This window comes from Martes martes (assembly GCF_963455335.1).
Source record: "Martes martes genome assembly, chromosome: X".
Taxonomy (NCBI): domain Eukaryota; kingdom Metazoa; phylum Chordata; class Mammalia; order Carnivora; family Mustelidae; genus Martes; species Martes martes.
This window is the reverse complement of record NC_137897.1, coordinates 14589377-14607359: the sequence shown is the minus strand read 5'-3', so window position 1 is coordinate 14607359 and position 17983 is coordinate 14589377. Positions and strand designations below refer to the sequence as shown.

At 46.0% G+C, this 17983-nt stretch overlaps 1 protein-coding gene across 2 annotated transcripts in view; it reads left to right on the top strand.

Annotated features, from left to right (window-relative positions):
• SH3KBP1 (SH3 domain containing kinase binding protein 1) overlaps nt 1-17983 on the top strand; it is a 338393-nt gene that overhangs the window by 83714 nt on the left and 236696 nt on the right. Inside the window, exon 1 of one of the 2 annotated variants that reach the window (XM_080831326.1) lies at nt 9755-10164. The exons of the other annotated variant lie outside the window; for it this stretch is intronic. Coding sequence (XP_080687452.1) covers nt 10114-10164 — 51 coding nt within the window. The 5' untranslated portion in view covers nt 9755-10113. Of the gene's footprint in view, nt 1-9754; nt 10165-17983 lie in introns of those variants that run through there. 2 annotated transcript variants of the gene reach the window in all.

Genomic DNA, 17983 nt, shown 5'->3' with positions numbered 1-17983 from the left:
TGCGCTCTCTCTCCCTCTCTCTCAAATAAATAAACCTATTTTGAAAAATCCACACACCTTCCTTCTTTTTTAGCCTCCGATGCTTTTTTATACAATTTTACTCTCGCTTTTATTTAAAAACTTGAGTTTGAATGGTTTCCATTAACAGATATTTTAAGATGACAATCCAGTCTAGGATGCTGCCAACTTGAAGCTGAGCACAGCCCCCAGCCCTCGAGCGGGATATGAAATCTAATTTCAGGCCTGGTGCAATGCAGGGATGTAGCTGGTTTGTAAACAGCCCTTGTGACAGCAGAGCACAGTTGACAAGCACTGGTTCTGAGGCAGGACAGAGTGCGTTCTCTTGCTGTCTTAACTGGTCACCCTGATTGCAGTTCTACCTAGGGTGCATCTCACAGAGCCACACGGAATAATTAAAACTACAGGTTCAGCATTGTTCATTATTTGGTATAATGAAAGCCAAATGACAATTTATCCACTTTACTAAAAACTATATCCTTTTTTCCCTCCTAACTGAAATGTACGTGTGAATATTAAAGCATACAAAGAATCAGAAGTCACTCTCGTTAATGAAACCTACTGCAGGGCCGGTCTTGGCCTGTAGCATGCATTTGCCATTCCCAGACTGTGTGCTCATTGAGTTCCTCTCAGACCTGTGACCCATCCCTGTGTCTGTCGTGATGGCAAAGATGGGTAGGTTATTCATCTCCACCCACTTTTCCCCCCAGAGGGGCTAGAATGGTCTTAAGTACAGAGAAGGAACATGTTAAATATTCATCTGGTTTAATTGAATGTAATATACAGTCCTTAAGATTAATCTGAAGTTTTGGAGTCATTAATGGTTCATTTTTTTCATAGCATGGGATTTATTTGCTATTATCTAAGATAGTGAATTATTTAAGTAAAAAAGGAAAGTTCTTTCCAGAGATGGATCTCAGCAAGCTGTTGCTGCTTTCATTTACATATGATTACTGATTGTATTAAATTGGGAATGTGGGTGAGGGGAGGCGTGGCAGCCTGAAGATTTTACAGGTTGGGTGGTTACTAGGTGTTGCATGGCACCTTGCAGCCTGGGATCTGACACTTGCTGAATGACCTGTGGTCCACCAGGGTGTGTATCAGTGACTTCAAATTCCCATGAATATTAATAAAAATGGCTGGATATCAGTTTAAAGGATAATGAACTGATTAACATGTAATATCATTATATACTTCATTTATAAACATGCACAAATAATTTGTTCTCTTTGAGGACATCAATTCTTCTAACCTTAGTTTCTTCTATCTCTTCTTCAGCACTGAAATTTAATGGTGCACTGGGGTGATTTATATTTTTTTAGAACAGCTTCTGAAAGTGTTGCCCAGAATACTGTTTTGTTGTTTTTTGGTTTTTTTTTTTTTTAAGGATTCAGGTGATCTCTAAATTATTGAACAAGAATCAAGGGCTGTATACATATGTCAGCCTATTTATATTATAGTACTATTTTCCACCATGGCCACCCACACCTTGATTTTATATTTTGAAATGTTACTGAACTATTAAAATATAGAAGAGCTTGAGAATATCAACATCTACCTACCTACCACCTCTTTCATCAAATGTTACCATTTTGTCATACTTCTGATTCTTTAAAAATCAATAAATAGACTTCCAGTTTCAGCTCAGAGATGTAGAGAGCTGCAAAGATGTGCCTCCTACGCTTACAAGAAAAAGTCTGGACAGATTGGAAATTGACAGAACTGAGTTTGCAGAGCGAACAGCCATTTAAAACTCTGGAGAGCGGCACTTTCTGAGACATAAGGCCTGAACATTTGCTTACCAGAGGCAGAAGCCACCAGACACCACAGAAGTAGGTAGAAAGATCAAGCTAAAAATTTGACAAATGGCTGGAGGCTGCGTGTGGGCTAGCTTGCGAGTGCAAAGCTCCTGGGGGCAGCAGAGGAGTAGGAAGGTGTCCTATCCTTTTGCCGGCTTTTCCTCCAGGAATGCTACCTGGCCCTTACAGGGAAGACGGGAAAATCTGAAGAAAACTACTGGTGTGGGCTGAAGGTGCTGGCTTAGGAGCCACTGAGAAACCACTCAGACTTTTTTCTCCCTTAAGGAACAAAAAGCGTATTCTGCAGTGGGAAGGACAGGGTATGAGGGCACTGGTGAAATACCATTGCAGCTGGGGGAAGAATTCCATCCAGCTCAGCATCACCCACCCCCCACGTAAGAAAAGTCTTAATCTTCTGGGAGAAGGGCCTTGAGGCTGTAGACTGAGAACACTGGAGGATACCCAGTACAGCTGGGGGAAGGAGGTGGGGGAGCTCTATTCCTGGAGGAAGGACAGAAGCACTTGTGGAGACTAACTGCCAGATAGAGGCCTGCTGTGCACTCCAGAGATGGAGTCTTAGAATATTTGCAGCCCTCCCCACCCCACCATAGCATGCTATCAAGCCTCCAGGAATAACAACAGTGGATTATATAGCAGGGAGAACTCTAAGAGACAGACTCTCTCTGGGGAGCAGCACAGAGGGAAACCCCAGAGCCAAGAAGGGGAGGAAGAAAAGATCCCTAGAGGAATTTGAAGTTTCTCATGTCTGTAGGAACAACGAACCTCAACATGACCCAACTTCTGACTAGATTAACTTAAATCCCCGCACATAATGTCTCATTTACCTCAGTATCTACTGCCCTATACAAAATGTCTGGCTTTCAACCAAAAATCACAAGACATGCCAAAAGGCAAGAAAAAGCATTCTGAAGAAATGAAACGGTCATCAGAACCTGACAGATACAACACAGCCGTTGGAACTATCAAACTAGATACACATAGATACACATACCTTACCTACCTCACCCCACTGAGTGCCCTTTATGTGCCAGGGGCCATTTTAGGAATGGGCTTAACAAGAGAGAGCATAACTGCAGACAACCAAAAAAAAAAATAGTTACAGATAGTGAAATATGCAGCAAAGAAATAGCGGAGTGGAAAAAGATAGAGTGACTGACTGGTGGAATGTGTGGGCTGTTTCAGTCAGAGTCATCAGAAAAGGCCTCTTGGGGGAGGTGAAATTGTAGCTCACACCTGAATGATTAGGAGGCTCCTGCCATTACTGTGAGCCACCTAAGTAGAGAACAGCAAGTGCAAAGGCCCTGAGGCATGAATAAGCTTGGACCGCCCCCAGTCTAATATTAATGCTCTGGAGGGTAACAGTGTTATGACAATGTTGCTGATAAGAGCAACCCCTGCAGCTGTGTCACTGTCAAGGCTAACCTAGGGAGGAAGTAGTGGGTGGGTTCTCTCCTGCTCACATACTTTTTCTTTAAACACTTACAGAAATTACTGTTCTTTCTCCTCATTTTGCAGGGCCAGGAGACTCTATAATACCTTTCTTGTAACCTGGCCCTGAGTGAAAAGGAACATGAATTTGCTGTTGTGAGTTAAGGCCTCATTATTTATCTAGTAGAAGTGTATTGTTTATTCTTCATAATTGTAGAGAATGTGCATTAACTCCACTAATCCTAACCACCACCCCCCACCATGGCTAGTGGTTATTCGTATATTACAGATGGAAAAACTGAGGCCCGGAGATGAAGATTGCAGATCTATTAAAGGTTAACCCTGGTATTTGAACCCCAGGAATCTGACTTTGTGTGATTGCGTTGTAAGAACTGAACAGTTGGGTATTCTTAAAGAATAGAGACTGATAAAAGCAAAATGAATACAGTTGTTTAATTCTTATGTTAACCCAGTTGATTTTAAAGCATTGGCTGGTGAAACTGCCTAGGGAAAATGGACTAAATAAGTACATGGTGAACCATCTTTCATTTGTTCATTTAGTATGAGTGCCTCAAAACTGTTGAAAATGGGGAGTTTAAATAGTTTAACATCCCAGTTCCCTCTGCTGTATTACTACTACATATGTAAGTATATAATATTAATACTGTGAAGGCAATTTTGTCTGGCATTTGTCTACTGAGAACATTCTGGAAATCAGCATTTATGATCTCAGTAACTGTTACTATATCTGGTGTCATTGGTCTACTGTTTTGTAGACTGCATCTTTCACCGGCTCAATGCTTTTTATTTTTTCTATAATAATGCTTATTGTTTGAGAATAAATAAGTCATAATAAAAATAAACCTTAAGGGGCACCTGGGTGGCTCGGTCGGTTCAGCGTCCGAGTCTTGATTTCAGCTCAGGTTGGGAATCTCAGTCAGGGTTGTGAGATTGAGCCCCAAGTTGGGCTCCGTGCTGGGCATGGCACATGCTTAAGATTCTCTCCCTCCCTCTCCCTTTGTCCCTCCCCTCCACTCATGTGTGTGCTCTCTCTCTCTTTCAAAAAATTAAAAATAAACCTTAAGTACATGTTTGAAGAGGGAGAACTTTGCATTGGATGAAAAGGATGATTATATTCATTGGTTTCTGTTTTTTGCCATTAGAGGAAAGGAAAGAACTTTCCCATGAGCACCTCTCTTGACACATGAAAAGGTTGCTGGTATTCAATAATGAAACATTCATTGAAAGAAATGTAATCTGGGTGGAGTTTTCTCTGACCAGTAATAATAATTGAACACCTACAGTGTACATAGTTTTATTATCTGTACCATTTATATGGTATGACATGCTGGGTCAGAAAAACAGCAAGCTTTTATACAACACTTCCCATGGACCAGAAAAGTTAAGTAACCTGCCTAGAGGAGCACAGCTAGTCAGTGCTAAACCTGGACTTGAGCCTGTGGGTGGTTAAACTCCAGAGTTCAAGTGCTCACTCACTCCTGATTGTACTAGGGTACAGGATATCTGGGTGGCCTTGGCTATATTAAAACCACAACAAACCGGGGCACCTGGGTGGCTCAGTGGGTTAAAGCCTCTGCCTTCGGCTCAGGTCATGATCCCAGGGTCCTGGGATCGAGCCCCACATCGGGCTCTCTGCTCGGCAGGGAGTCTGCTTCTTCCTCTCTCTCTGACTGCCTCTCTGCCTACTTGTGATCTCTATCAAATAAATAAATAAAATCTTAAAAAAATTAAAAAAAAACACACAACAAACCGAACTGTAATTAGCATGAGGGGGAATCTAAATCTGTCAGGTTCTGAGAAACTGTTGGGAATCATCGTTGAGCTGGGTGTTAGGCTTCTGTGAGTTGTTAAAGCCTGTTGTTGTTGTTTTTTAGAGATTTTATTTATTTATTTATTGAGAGAGAATGTGTGTGCACAAGCAGGGGGAGGGGCAGACAGAGAAGGGGAGAGAAGATCTCAAGCAGACTCCATGCGAAGCCCCAGAGCCCGACTAGGGGCTCGATCTCACAACCCTGAGGTCGTGACCTGAGCCGAAATAAGAGTTAAGGGGTTAACCATCTGAGCCACCCAGGTGCCCTGAGTTTTGTGTTTTTTTTAATATGCAGCCACCCAGATTTTAATATGCAGCCACGTTCAGTTGGGACTCCCACTTCCTATGAAAGCCTTAGATTGGTACTTGAAAAAGAGAAATAAGTATATACGTTTTTAGGAAGTTTCTTCAAGAATACTGATTTTTAAGAATGGATGCAATTCGTGGTTCTTACTAGTTCCAAGAACTATTTCTCCTACAATGCTTTGCTTCCATGTAAAGCACTTTAACGTCAGAGACTTTGCAGATTCTGCTGCTTTGACAGCATAGGAGGCGAATGTAGCTGGTGGACATGCGCCGTACCACAGGTGTTGATGCCGCCAGCACAAATGGAAAAACGGGTTGCTTTAATTGAAAAAACAGGCTGTGTCTAGTCTTTTTTTTTTAAATTTATTTATTTGACAGAGAGAGATCACAAGTAGGCAGAGAGGCAGGCAGAGAGAGAGGGGGAAACAGGCTCCCCGCTGAGCAGAGAGCCCGATGCGGGACTCGATCCCAGGACCCTGAGATCATGACCTGAGCCAAAGGCAGCGGCCTAACCCACTGAGCCACCCAGGCGCCCCTGTGTCTAGTCTTTGACTCCCTTTACATTTAAAATGACTACTAGTAGTTTCTGGAGGGTGGGGAGGGAGGGAGGGAGCAGGATTTGGCCCTGTTCAGCAGTAAGATCCTGAAAAATTTTGGAATGTGAATTCTGATAGTGACCTCCCACTGCTTCTTCTCCCTTTTGTGAAGGCGAAACAAAATACTACCTAGGAAATTCTGAAGCCAGACGGTGGTAGAGCCCAGACTTCTCAAACACTAACAGTGTCCTGTTGGGGGAGATGGCGTGGAGGGTGGGGGGCTGGAGTGTGGGGGTGTGTGAGGGGAGATCTTGTGAAAATGAACATTGGGTCAGGGGATCCGGGCTGGGGGGTGGTGCTTGAGATGGAAGGAGACTGAGACTGCAGGTCTAACAAGCCCCCAGGGGAGGCTACTTTTAGTAGCCAGGGTGTAGGTCCCCAGCCCTTGTTCTCAAGGCTGTGTTGTGTTGATCATCTGAATCACCTGGGGGAGTCTGAACGCAGAGCTTCCCAGCCCACAGCAGACTGAGTGAGCTAGAGTCACTAGGGCAGAGGTTACACAGATATCTGGGCGGCAGGGGTCGGGGGTGGTAGTTACTGGTGGTTTGATAATAAATCTGCCAGCTTTGTCTTTTTTTAGCAGCGGTGGGGGGGTGTGTAATGACAGCTTTGAAAACTTCCCTGTAGGAATCAGATTGAGATGTTTAAAGACAAACTTTCTGACATCCTAAGAGCTTCCTGTTTGACCTAAACTCCATGAGAAATCTTGACAGCCACTCCCCTTGGAAGGGAACTGGCTGGCTCTTGATGATTGTGTCCAGACTGGCTGAAATCAGAGAGTGCGGAGAAGAGAGAGAGAGAACTTAATGGTTAGTTTGCTGACCTGCTTTGCATTAGATAATGTCTGTGGAGGCTCCTGGAGTGCGTCCAGGGGAGCCAGGGCCCAAATATGGAAAAGAGAAGCCATGATGATGAGGTAGGAGTTGAAATTACCATCACAATTTTTTAAAGCGTTATTTCAGCACTTTCCCACGCGCCTGGGTCTGGGGTTTCATTTCTCCAGTGGAGGGCCCGGCAAGCTGGTGGGGGGGGGGGCGGGCTGGGTGATGGCTCTGCTGTAATGCAGTGCTCACTCCTGGTGGGGCTTTGCGGGTCACCCCTTTCACGGTATGACTTTTTCTCTTTTTGATAACTGAGGCTCTCCAGCAACCGAATTTTTAATACTTCTGAAATCTTATTGCTTTTTTTTGTTTGTTTGTTTTAATTTTTTATTTATTTTCAGCATAACAGTATTCATTGTTTTTGCACCACACCCAGTGCTCCATGCAATCTGTGCCCTCCCTAATACCCACCACCTGGTCCCCCCAACCTCCCCGCCCCCCCCGCCCCTTCAAAACCCTCAGGTTGTTTTTCAGAGTCCATAGTGTCTCATGGTTCACTGAAATCTTATTGTTAATCTTTCCCTGTGAGATCGTGTAGGAAGGTGAGACACCAGGGGGAGATGATCTTCCTGGTTTTCCTCGATTTATTTTGTCCCTCTTTAAAAGTCTCTTCAAGACCCAGTGTTTCCCATTGTTGTTGCATTTATAATTTTCTTTGCCCCAGCTCCTTACCTTGTCTGAGGGTTAAAAAAAGATAAGGGAAATGCCATGGTCAGGAAAAAAAAAGTTGAGTGTGGGAGAGCCAGAGGCAGGTTCCAAGTGATGTGGCTCTGACACACACCTGCTTTCCTATAGTGACTTCAGGCCCAGCAAGGGACACAGGCACCCACAATCTGTAGCTGGAACCCTGTGAGAAACCCCGGAGCCCCAACTGTGCTGAGCGCCTTGCTTCTCTTTGCTTGAACCCTCCCTGCTGCAGAGGCAAGCCTGGTGGGTGTGACAGACCCAGAAACCCACTTTTCTAACCCACTGTGGTGTGCACGTAGTATGCCAAAGGAGCCCAAGGGAAGGGACCTTAGTACCTGGGGCAGGAGAGGAAGGAACAGATCAGGCAAAGAGGATGGTGAGAGGGACCAAGGAAGTGTGAACAGAAGCCTGAAGGGGGAAGCAGTTTGAGAAGTCTCTGGAAGAGACTTGCCAGGAAGTACAATTGGAAGCGGAGGTGGGGGGTTGGGGGGGATGTGAGGTTGGGAGGTGACAGGTGCCTTATGTACCTTTGTAAGGAATTTGGACCCTAGATGTGATCATGAAGCATCAAAGGGAACAATTTTAAGCAGAGGCATGTTGCCGTCAGATGTGGATGGAGGAAGAATTTCTTTAACAGGTAAATTTCTCCTGAATGAGCATCTGCCCCCATGTAGCTTATTTTAAAAATAGCTTTATTGACATCTAACTTGCATACCGTACAATTCACCCACTTGAAGTGTCCCATTCGATGGTTTTTAGCATATTTACAGAATTGTGTAACCATCACCATCACCTGATTTTCACACACGTCCTTCACGCCCCAGAGAAACCTTGTGCCCATTTGCTGTCACTCTCCACTTCCAAGCCCAGCCACAGGCAACCAACCACTCATCTTTGTAATTTCTCCTTTTTCTTTAACATTAAGGGGAATGTCTTCTGTGAGTATATTCACTTCAGGGAGTCTCTTTGCCAAATTATAAACTCCTGCTCTTGACTTGCCAGCCGTGGCTCAGCCCATTCCCGTCGGGAGTGATTTTGCTGTCCCACCTAACGGGCAGGCTGCAGGGTGGGCGGACCCCAAGGGCAGTGTGTTCATCTGCTCAGAGTGACATCAGAGACCCGTGTGCTTCCTGTCTCTCCCCCACGGTGGTCCTGCCAGGAGCTCCGGCCCAGGACTGGTTTCTCGGTGGTTGTCAGGGAGCTGCAGAATGGCACGGCCTGGCGGTGGGGCGCTCTGCTTCCTTGTTCATAGCCTACACGTACAAGGAGTCCCTGCTGGTGTGCGCTTAGTTCCTGTTGCCCACCCTGAACCGGCGAGTGCCTGAGAATTGATTTATCTGCCTCTCTGCAGCTGGGAGGGGACTCTCTGGGGGATGGGTGGCTCTGTGGCTCCTTGTCAGCGACCACTAGTTGTCTCTGCTAGGGAAGGAGGAAGGGAGCCACCTCTACTCGTGGTATCGTGGTATGGGGAGCGGGTTTGCAGCTGGATCCTGATTTTATGTGTCTGTGAAAAGCATCATCAACTCAGGTCTCACCAATTCAGGAGTTCATCCTCATTTGGTCACGGGGTGCACTCAAGTTTGCCTTTGGACAGTGTAATAGTGTGGGCGATAGTGGAAATGGTGGTAACATAAACTTTTGTGGGAAATAAAGGATTTAAGTCTCATTAGGAAAACCTGTTCGCTTTAGGATAGAAATGTTTAAACACATGACTAGTAGTAAATGCTAGAATATTGTTCTTATCTAGTTATTAAGTTAGTCCCCTGGAGTCTCTCCTTGGGGAAAAAAAATGAAATCCTGTCCTGAATATGTCAGTATTTGAGTTACTATATGAACTTGACATTAACAAAAATTGACTTTCTTTCAAGTATAATTCACGCTTCACTAAGCCAAGTAGACATTCTGCCAGTTATTTGGACTTTATTAAATTTTGCTTTATATGTAATAAAAAACTCAAGGTAGGCCTCTGCTTTGCAAAGTAACTTACTTGATTAGGAGCTGTATTTTCAAGTCTGTTTTGGAGCGAGGTTTGTCGTCATGTAAGTAATGAGCATTTTCTGGTGCAGCTCTTTAATGGTGAGAACGGATGTTGAAGAAAGCAAACACCATATGCCCTTTGTTTCCCGTGCATGTCCCCTCCTGGAGGCTGGGTGGAGTGTTTCAGCTGTCTTGAATAATCTCCATTTTGCTGTTACTGCAGACTTTGCGGTTCTCCCACTCTTCTCTCCGATGTTACAACTTCTTCCTCGTCCTCCTCCTCAGTCAGAAAGGTTCCATGCTTTCAAATGCCAGAGACTGGATTAATTTTGAAAAGTGAGTTTCCCTTGATTTGTGACAGAAATTAGTGCAGAGAATTAAAAAAAAAAAAACCACCCAGTGTGAACGTGTAGTGGGAGGGGCAGGCGGGTTGGGTACGGGACAGGATGCTTAGAATAATTCTGCTGCCAAGTGAATCAGAGACTTGCAGCTCTCCGCGAGCACGGAACATACTCCTGCCTAGAGTTCAGACACAGTGAGCCCGAAATCACCACTTCATACTCCACAGAATGGACCCTTCGGCAGCCAAAGCCCCGAGTGCTACAGAGGCATCTGAGACTGTAAGTAGGCCATACATCTGGTTCCGTTGCTCTTATGCCGGCATCTTTTGTAGCCTGTTGTCTGACTGCTTCTTAGGCCAGGAGGGAGGAGGCATGTTGGGGAATTTGGTCCCAGCTCCCTCCTTCCGAGATGGTGAGCAACACTGTTTTCCATTTGGACCTGGTCTCGGTTTTCTTGTTTGTGGCGGAAGGGAATTTCTTTCCCCAGGCCTTCCTCTGTGACACAAGTGACTTTTGGCTGAGCCCCTTTAGTAGTAACATCTGTAAAGATTTGGGACAGCCCTGTCATTTGGTGTGAGGGCTCTTCCCTTCTCCTGAGTATGAACGATGAGTTTTGTCCAGGGGACGCCCCAGCCAGCAGAGCCTTCTCCCCCTGCCCACCGCCTCCCCAGGCATCCCTTTCATCAGCGAAGTGTCCCTATCAAGGGCTGGGAGCAGGTGACGTTTCTGAGGCAGCTGGCAGGTTTGGAAGCCTGGGATGAAGCCAGGTGTGGAATCCAGCTTCCCTGTGATGGGGAGGAGAGAAGAATAAGTTAGAAGGCAGGACAGAAAGTCAGCTTGAGGTGTCTCCAGAGAGCAGCCCTGCTGCTAGATGCCAGTCAAAGTGGCAGGCAAAGCTCAGATCCTCACTCTGCCAACTTTGGGCCACTGGCAAATATCTCTCCTCGTCTTACTCTTCCCATCTGAAAATCACCATCTTTGCCCTTGCGGGATTGCTGGATTATTTGAAGTCATGAATGTGAAAGTAACTAGTACTTGGTAGGCATTTGCTAAATGATGTATTTTTGCCCTTCGTGCCCCTTCTCCTTCCTTAGTGGGATATTGTACCGTCAGTGCGAGCACTGTGCTGGGCTCCAGGAAGTGCCACCCATGTTGCCTTCCTGACTTCTTTCAAGGAAACCTTTGTGGCCTCCAAGTTCTCTTGCTTGGTGTCATGGACTTGATCTTAGGGTCAGCTTTGTTCAAGACCAGAGCCCCAGGTTGCCCTTTTAGCCTAGGTCAGGTAACCAACTCCCAAGGACAAGGCGGTCTCTGGCAGATGGTGAGAGTGGGTCATGCTGTGTGTCTGAGATCCATTTGAGTTAAGGGTCGTGGGGACAGGAGACCCAGGTCAGGAGGCCACGTGATAAATCCTAGGGGGACAGTGATCATTCAGAAGAGCCATTTCTCATTCAGCTTTGAGTTTCCAAATTATGGAAACCTATATTCAGCCAGTGCAATGGAGAAGAAAAAAAAAAAACTTCAAAGAAAAGTGCTCAGTAGTTGATCTGATTTCTGAATCAGAAGTAGGCGTAGGGCACTGTCATGGTGACATTCTAGCGGGTTGTTTCAGTTAACCTGTTCGTGGGTTTAGGCATCCCGCGTACTTGTCAGTTTGTTCCCAGATGCCTTCCACCATTATGGGCATGTGTCTGTTTAGGGGATTTTCTAGAGTCTGTCTTGTTAATTAGCTTTACCCTGTGCTTTATCTTTGCTAACTGTGAGTTAATTGGTAGTAAGAGTGTTTTCTTGTCAGTCACAAGTTCTCCCACCGCTTTCCCCAGTTGAATTTCTTGTATTTCATCTCGTATTTAGACTCAAATTGTTTGCCTCTAGCTGGCAAGAGTCCATAACGGTCTGCGAGCTCCAACACAGTGCTAATTTTTATCAGTGATTTTGGAGACACTTTGTCATCTGTGCACTTTGTTTGGTGTGTGATGATTTAAGAGTACTTTTTATCTTAACCTGTATCAAAATCATGTATCACAGTGCACCAGCCTTCAGTAGCTCTCTGTTGCTCTTCTTTGAAATCCACTTTCTTGCCCATGACCGGCGGCACCTCGTGTAGCCTGGCACATGCCGACCTTTCCACCCTTGTGGCCGTCTCCCGCATACCTGGCCGTCTCCCGCACACCAGCGCTGCCCACCCCTGCCCCGCTCCTGCTGGCCCAATCTGGCCACGGAGCCCAGGCACTTGCCCTGCCCCCTCCCAGGAGTGCCCTTTCTCTGGCTCTTGCTTGGGTGACTTGCTCTGTTTTCTTTCAGGTGTTACTTGGAGAAGCCCCTGGGCCATCTTATCTTAAGGGACTTCCTCCATCTTAAGTTTCCTTTCTCCCTTCCTGTCATGTCACCGTATCTATTTCTTGCAGAGCACTTATAACAGCCAGTAAATCCCTGGTTGCCTCACTGGTTTGCTTGGCACTTGCCGTCTCCCCGATTGGAATCTCCACCCCAGGGCTGGTGGAGGTCTGTCTTATTCCACTGAATCCCCAAGCCCCTGACTCTGTTCTCAACACACAGTAGGTGTGCAACAGAGCTTTCTTAAATGACTAGAAGTTTGGGATGATCAGTGACGTGGATGGCTTTTCAGTAGTTGGTGACTGCGAGCATCTTCTCTGTGCCAGCTGCTCCCGGCCGTGTCGGCCTCCATCACTGCTGTGGCACTTTGGGAGCCCTCCAGACCCCAAGGCCCTGGTTCCCTCTCCTGGCAAGCTGGTGGCTGGTATCTGGAGTAACCCTCTAACTGTTTGAAGCATCACTTTTGTTCTCAAAATGAAAACCACCTGTCTTTAAAGTTATTTGCTTAAAACAAATACTTATTTCTTTACCGAGGCCTTCCCCTTTCCCCACCCCTGCCAAGAATGATGGGAAAACCCTCCTGTCTTGGAGAGCAGTTTTCCCTCTGGTCACAATCCAGAGCTGGAGGATTTATGACCCAGAGTGCCGAGCAATAGCTTTTCCCTGCCCTGCTGCTCTCAGATGTCCACACTTTGTTCTTCCAAGGGGCTCCAAGGGGTCTTGTGATAGGGGCTCAGCCTTGGTCCTGCCTGCCTTTGCACAATGCCTTTAACCGTCCTTCCTCCAGGGAAGAAAGCCATCCCCGGGCACCACAGAGATGGCAGCCGGGGTGGGGACCATGTCTGATCAGTGTTCTGTGGTGGGCGGCTTGCCAGCTCCCTGACTCCTTACACCACCTCCAGGGAGAGGCTGCCGTTGCCTGCATTTTAGAGACGGCGCAGTGAGGCTCACGGCGGGGAGGTAGGTTGTGAGCAACCAGGATCGGAACCCAGGTCTCTCTGGCTTCCAAATCTGTGTATTGTTTGTTGGTGTTCTTGGCCTTTCTCGGGTCTTGTTTTGTTTTTACCACGTTCTTCAGTTAAAAAAGCTGGCACCTTGGTGTAGGTAGATGTGTGCGTACATGGAACGGCAACAAGCTTCCCGAAATAATGGTTGCCTTCCCTGTGCGCGATGTACCCTTAGGGTCTCCATTCCATTTAAAAAATGCTTGTCAGCACATAGCGGGAGTCTGTTCCTTTTTAAGGCCAAGAAATATTGCATCGTGTGCATACGCCAGCGTTTCTTCATCTACTCATCCGTCAGCGGACATGGAGCTGCTTCGGTGTCTGGGTCTCCAGCCGCTGCAGGGGGCCAGGGGGAAGCGCGTGGTGCTGTTCAAGGGGTATCAAGTCTCCATGGTGCAGGCTGACTCCGTCCTAGAGCTCTGCTGTGCGACATGGTGTCCGTCGTTAACAGTGCTGTGTTGCGTACTTAAAAACTGGTGAAGAGGGGAGGTCTCCAGTGTCCGTACTGCAACGACAAAAAATGCCAGGGAGAATCTTCTAAATGGATCATGTGGCCCACTAATTGAGAGCAGTTGGAAGAACACTAGGTGATAGATCTGTGCTTACTTCACGTAGAGGTTTTTAGGATGAAAGCTACTTTTCAAAATGGTTATCGCAGTATAACCTACACGCAGAAAATGCTCACAAGATGATAACTTGTTGAATATTCACAAACCGAACACATTGGTGTGAAGAGCACCAGATCAAAACACAGACCATTGATTTAAGCTTCTTTGAATCAAGGCGGGCATGGAATGCAACAGAAAGTGATGGGCCCTCAGTTTGTTCTGAATTGTGTACATGCAGCTTACTTGATAGAAACTCTCTTTTTAGAGCTCCCATGTTTTGTGTTTCCAGTGGCAGGGCCTGGCTGGTATTTTAGGTCTAACAACTACTGAAGGAGTGGAACCAGGCTGCTGTAAGGACCGTCCGAAATGGCCACAAAAGGAGGCCGAGGATGCGCCTGGTAAAATGTGAACAAGGAGGAGGGGGAAGGGCCAGGACCCCACAGTGGATATGGAAACGTTCGGGTATGCGGAGTTACGGTGACAGTAATTGAAACCCAATATAACTGAAGTGGGGTGGGGGTGGGGAGGGAACTTGGGATTAGAGTTCCAAGCCCCTAGAAGTCAGTGTACTTTTGTGTAAAATAAAGAACATTGACCTCTTTCAGTGAGTATTGATTTTTAGAGAAAATTCTTTTAGCATACCGAATCAAACTTTTTTCTTGGCCAAAGACCTGAATGTATCTGAATACCAAAACAAGCTAGATTAACTTTGCTTTTGTAATGTATGGGTTCTGTAAGGTCGTGGTGGTGGTCAGACCCTACTCCATTCCTCATCATGGCACGCATGTAGAAATGAAAGGGACTGGATGCTTGAACGTGCTTTTAAACATTACATGCTGTTAAAAAGTTTTATTAATCTCTTTGTGAGACGCATTGATAGCTTTTTAGTCAGGCTGCAATCACTTCCTTGAATCAGGGACTTTGGGATAATAATAAATCCTTTTGTCTTTGTTGATTAGATAAGCTCTTACTCATTGTTCATTTTTGTGAAGGAGACTTTGAACTCTTACACATTTGGTGTGTGTTTCCTGGTGTTCTGGACCTATGGTGTTCACTGTGGGTCTGTGTTTAATTCTGTATTTGTTGTGGAAAAAAGGTCGTGGGACTGTAACAAACACACTGTGGGGGGAGGGGCATCCTGCTGGGGACAGGGAGCCAGTGTATCTGACTTACCGTTCCTTTCTTTGTGCCCAGCGTTGGGCCACTAAGCACTTGCTGAATGAATGGAAGGAGAGAGGAAAAACTGCTAGGTAGGATTTAATGGTAAGTACTCTGTGCTTTGTCCCTTTTATCCTAGTTAGTCACTACAACAAGCCTGTGAGGTGGGTGCTTTTGCTATCCTTTAGAATGACCTCAGGTCCCTGTTTGCCAAGGGATGATTCTGGTGTGTGCCTGCTGTCCTAGCACTGAGAGTGATAGTACGCTCTTTCACTCTGAAGTGTCCTGGTTCCACTGATAAATTGGTTCGCTCTGAGATGACTTGAAGAGACATTTCTCCAAAGAAGACATCCAGATGGTCAGCAGACACGTGAAAAGATGCTCGGTGTCACTGACCATCAGGGAAATACACATCAAAACTACCATGAGCTATCACCTCACAGCTGTCAGAATGGCTAAAATCAGCAACACGAGAAACAACAGGTGATGGCGAGGATGCAGCGAGAGGGGACCCTCTTGCACTGCTGGTGGGAATGCACACTGGTGCGTCCACTGTGGAGAACAGCATGGAGAGTCCTCAGAAAGTTAAAACTAGAGCGATCATCCAGCAATCGCGCTACTAGGTATTTACCCAAAGGACACAAACATACTACTTCAAAGGGATACATGCACCCCGATGCTTATAGCAGCATTTTCTGCAGTAGCCAAATTACGCAAACAGCCCAAGTGTCTGTTTACTGATGAATGGATAAAGATGTGGTGTGCGTGCGCGCATGCACACACACACACACACACACACAGACGAATATTTTTCAGCCATAAATAAGAATGAAATCTTGCTATTTGCAACAGTATGGGTGGAACTAGAGAGTATTATGTTAGATGAAATAAGGCAGTCAGAAAAAGATAAATACCATATGATTTCACTCCCATGTAGAATTTAGGAAACAAAAACGAGCAAAGGGAAAACAAAAAGAGAGACAAACCAAGAAACAGACTCTTAACTCTAGGGAACACACTGCTGGCTGCCAGAGGGGTGGTGGTGGGAGGGGGGATGGAGGAAACAGGTGACGGGGATGAAGGAGGGCCCTTGTCGTGATGAGCACCACGTGATGTACGGAACTGTTGAATCACTCTGTTGTACACCTGAAACGAACATTCCACTCTATGTTAACTAACTGGAACTTGAATAAAAACTTTAAAAGAATTTAAAGAGTTGGTTTTCTCTCAAATGTTGTGGTTTGGATTGACTGATGGGGAAACTGAGGGCACAGAGAAGCCACAGCACTTCCTAATGCCACCCAGCTCGTGCTGGGATTCCTTCCTAAGAGTCTGACTTGAGATTTTGTCATTTGATCGCTGAGTTTTGCTGCCTCACCACTCAAGCCAAGGAATATGTAGTGGAAAAAGAAGGACTCTCTGTTTTTCATTCTCACTATTTAGTAAAAATCGTGATGTATGACTCTGGGCGGGAAGACTGTGCTGGTGAAGACCCAGGGAAACCCTAAATATGCTTTCCCTGGTGAAGCTGGACGCTTAGTATCCTAGAATGCTGGTACCACTCACATGTGCCTGGGGCTTTATAGCTTCCAAAACCCTTTCTCCTACATTATTCTGTTGAAACTTCATGTGTACGCTGTGAGGTGGAAGGTGGTACTTCCATCTTACGAAGGAGGCTGAGTGATTGATCAGCAGGACGATGGGGTCACCTGCATGAGGTTTTATATCCACAAAAGGAGCTGGTCCAGGATTCGCTTCCTATTCTGCCTGCATGGTCGGCGCCTCTCCCCTGTAGCAGAGGGGCCTCGCGGCCAGGCGTGCTTACACAGCTCTTTTGAGGGTGCTGCTCATGGAGGATTAGAAAGTCCTTCGAAGACTCATTACCGTAACACAAGGTTTCTCAACCTCGGCACTGTTGACATTTTGGGCCATTTAAGGCTATGGGGGGGGGGGCGTGCCGTGTAGGATGTTGGGCGACATCCCTGGCCTCTACCCACGCCAGTAGCTCTCCCCTCCCTTCCTCCCCGGATGTGGAAACAAAAATTTCTCCAGATGGTGTCAAATGTCCCCTGGGACACAGTTGCCCCTGGTGAGGAACCACTGGCCTAAGTTCAATAGCAGCATTTGAAAGAGGGGAAAGGACAACCTTGAAAATGTCAGGCCTGTCATTTTCCTGCTCTGGTTTCTAAAGCATCAGAAAAACTATCAAAAGACCCACAAAGGGGTGGAAAAGGGAACAAGCAGCACATTTCATGTTGGATTTCGTTCCATGGAAGACTGTTGGGTCTCCCAAGGAGGGATGTGAGGGCCAGCATTTTTTTAAGATAGAAATCACACAACTAAAAGTGTTTTTTAATGGAAAAGTTAGAATAGAAATCAACTGAAAAAGGCACATATGCATCTCCCGGGAGCCTGCTGCCCAGAGATAACCACGCTTCACATGATGCTTTACCTCCTTCTAACCTTTTCCAACATGCATGTATAAATCTTCCAGATAGGGCCATGCCACAAATGTTATTATAATCAGCTTTTTAAAAATCTTACATTTGCCACAGATACCTTTCCATATCTCTAATATAGAGCTACAACATTTTTTTTAAAAAAGATTTTTATTTGTTTGAGAAAAGCGAGAGTACAAGCACATACAAGTCGGGGGGCATGCAGAGGGAGAAGAAGACTCCCCACTGAGCAGTGAGCCCGACGTGGGGCTCAATCCCAGGACCTTGAGATCACCACGACCTGAAGCAAAGGCAGATGCTTAACCGACTGAGCCATCTAGGGGTCCCGCTACAACATTTTTGATGGCTGCATTGTATTTCATTGTATGGCTACAGTATAATTTATTCACTTCCTATTGTATACATTTGTTTTGTTTCCAATTTTGTTTTTGCTATTACATGCAAAACTGTGATGAGGATTTATGTGTGTGTGCCCATGTCTTTCACAGCCTCTTTTTCACCCTTTACGGAAATAAGGAAATGTTATCATCCA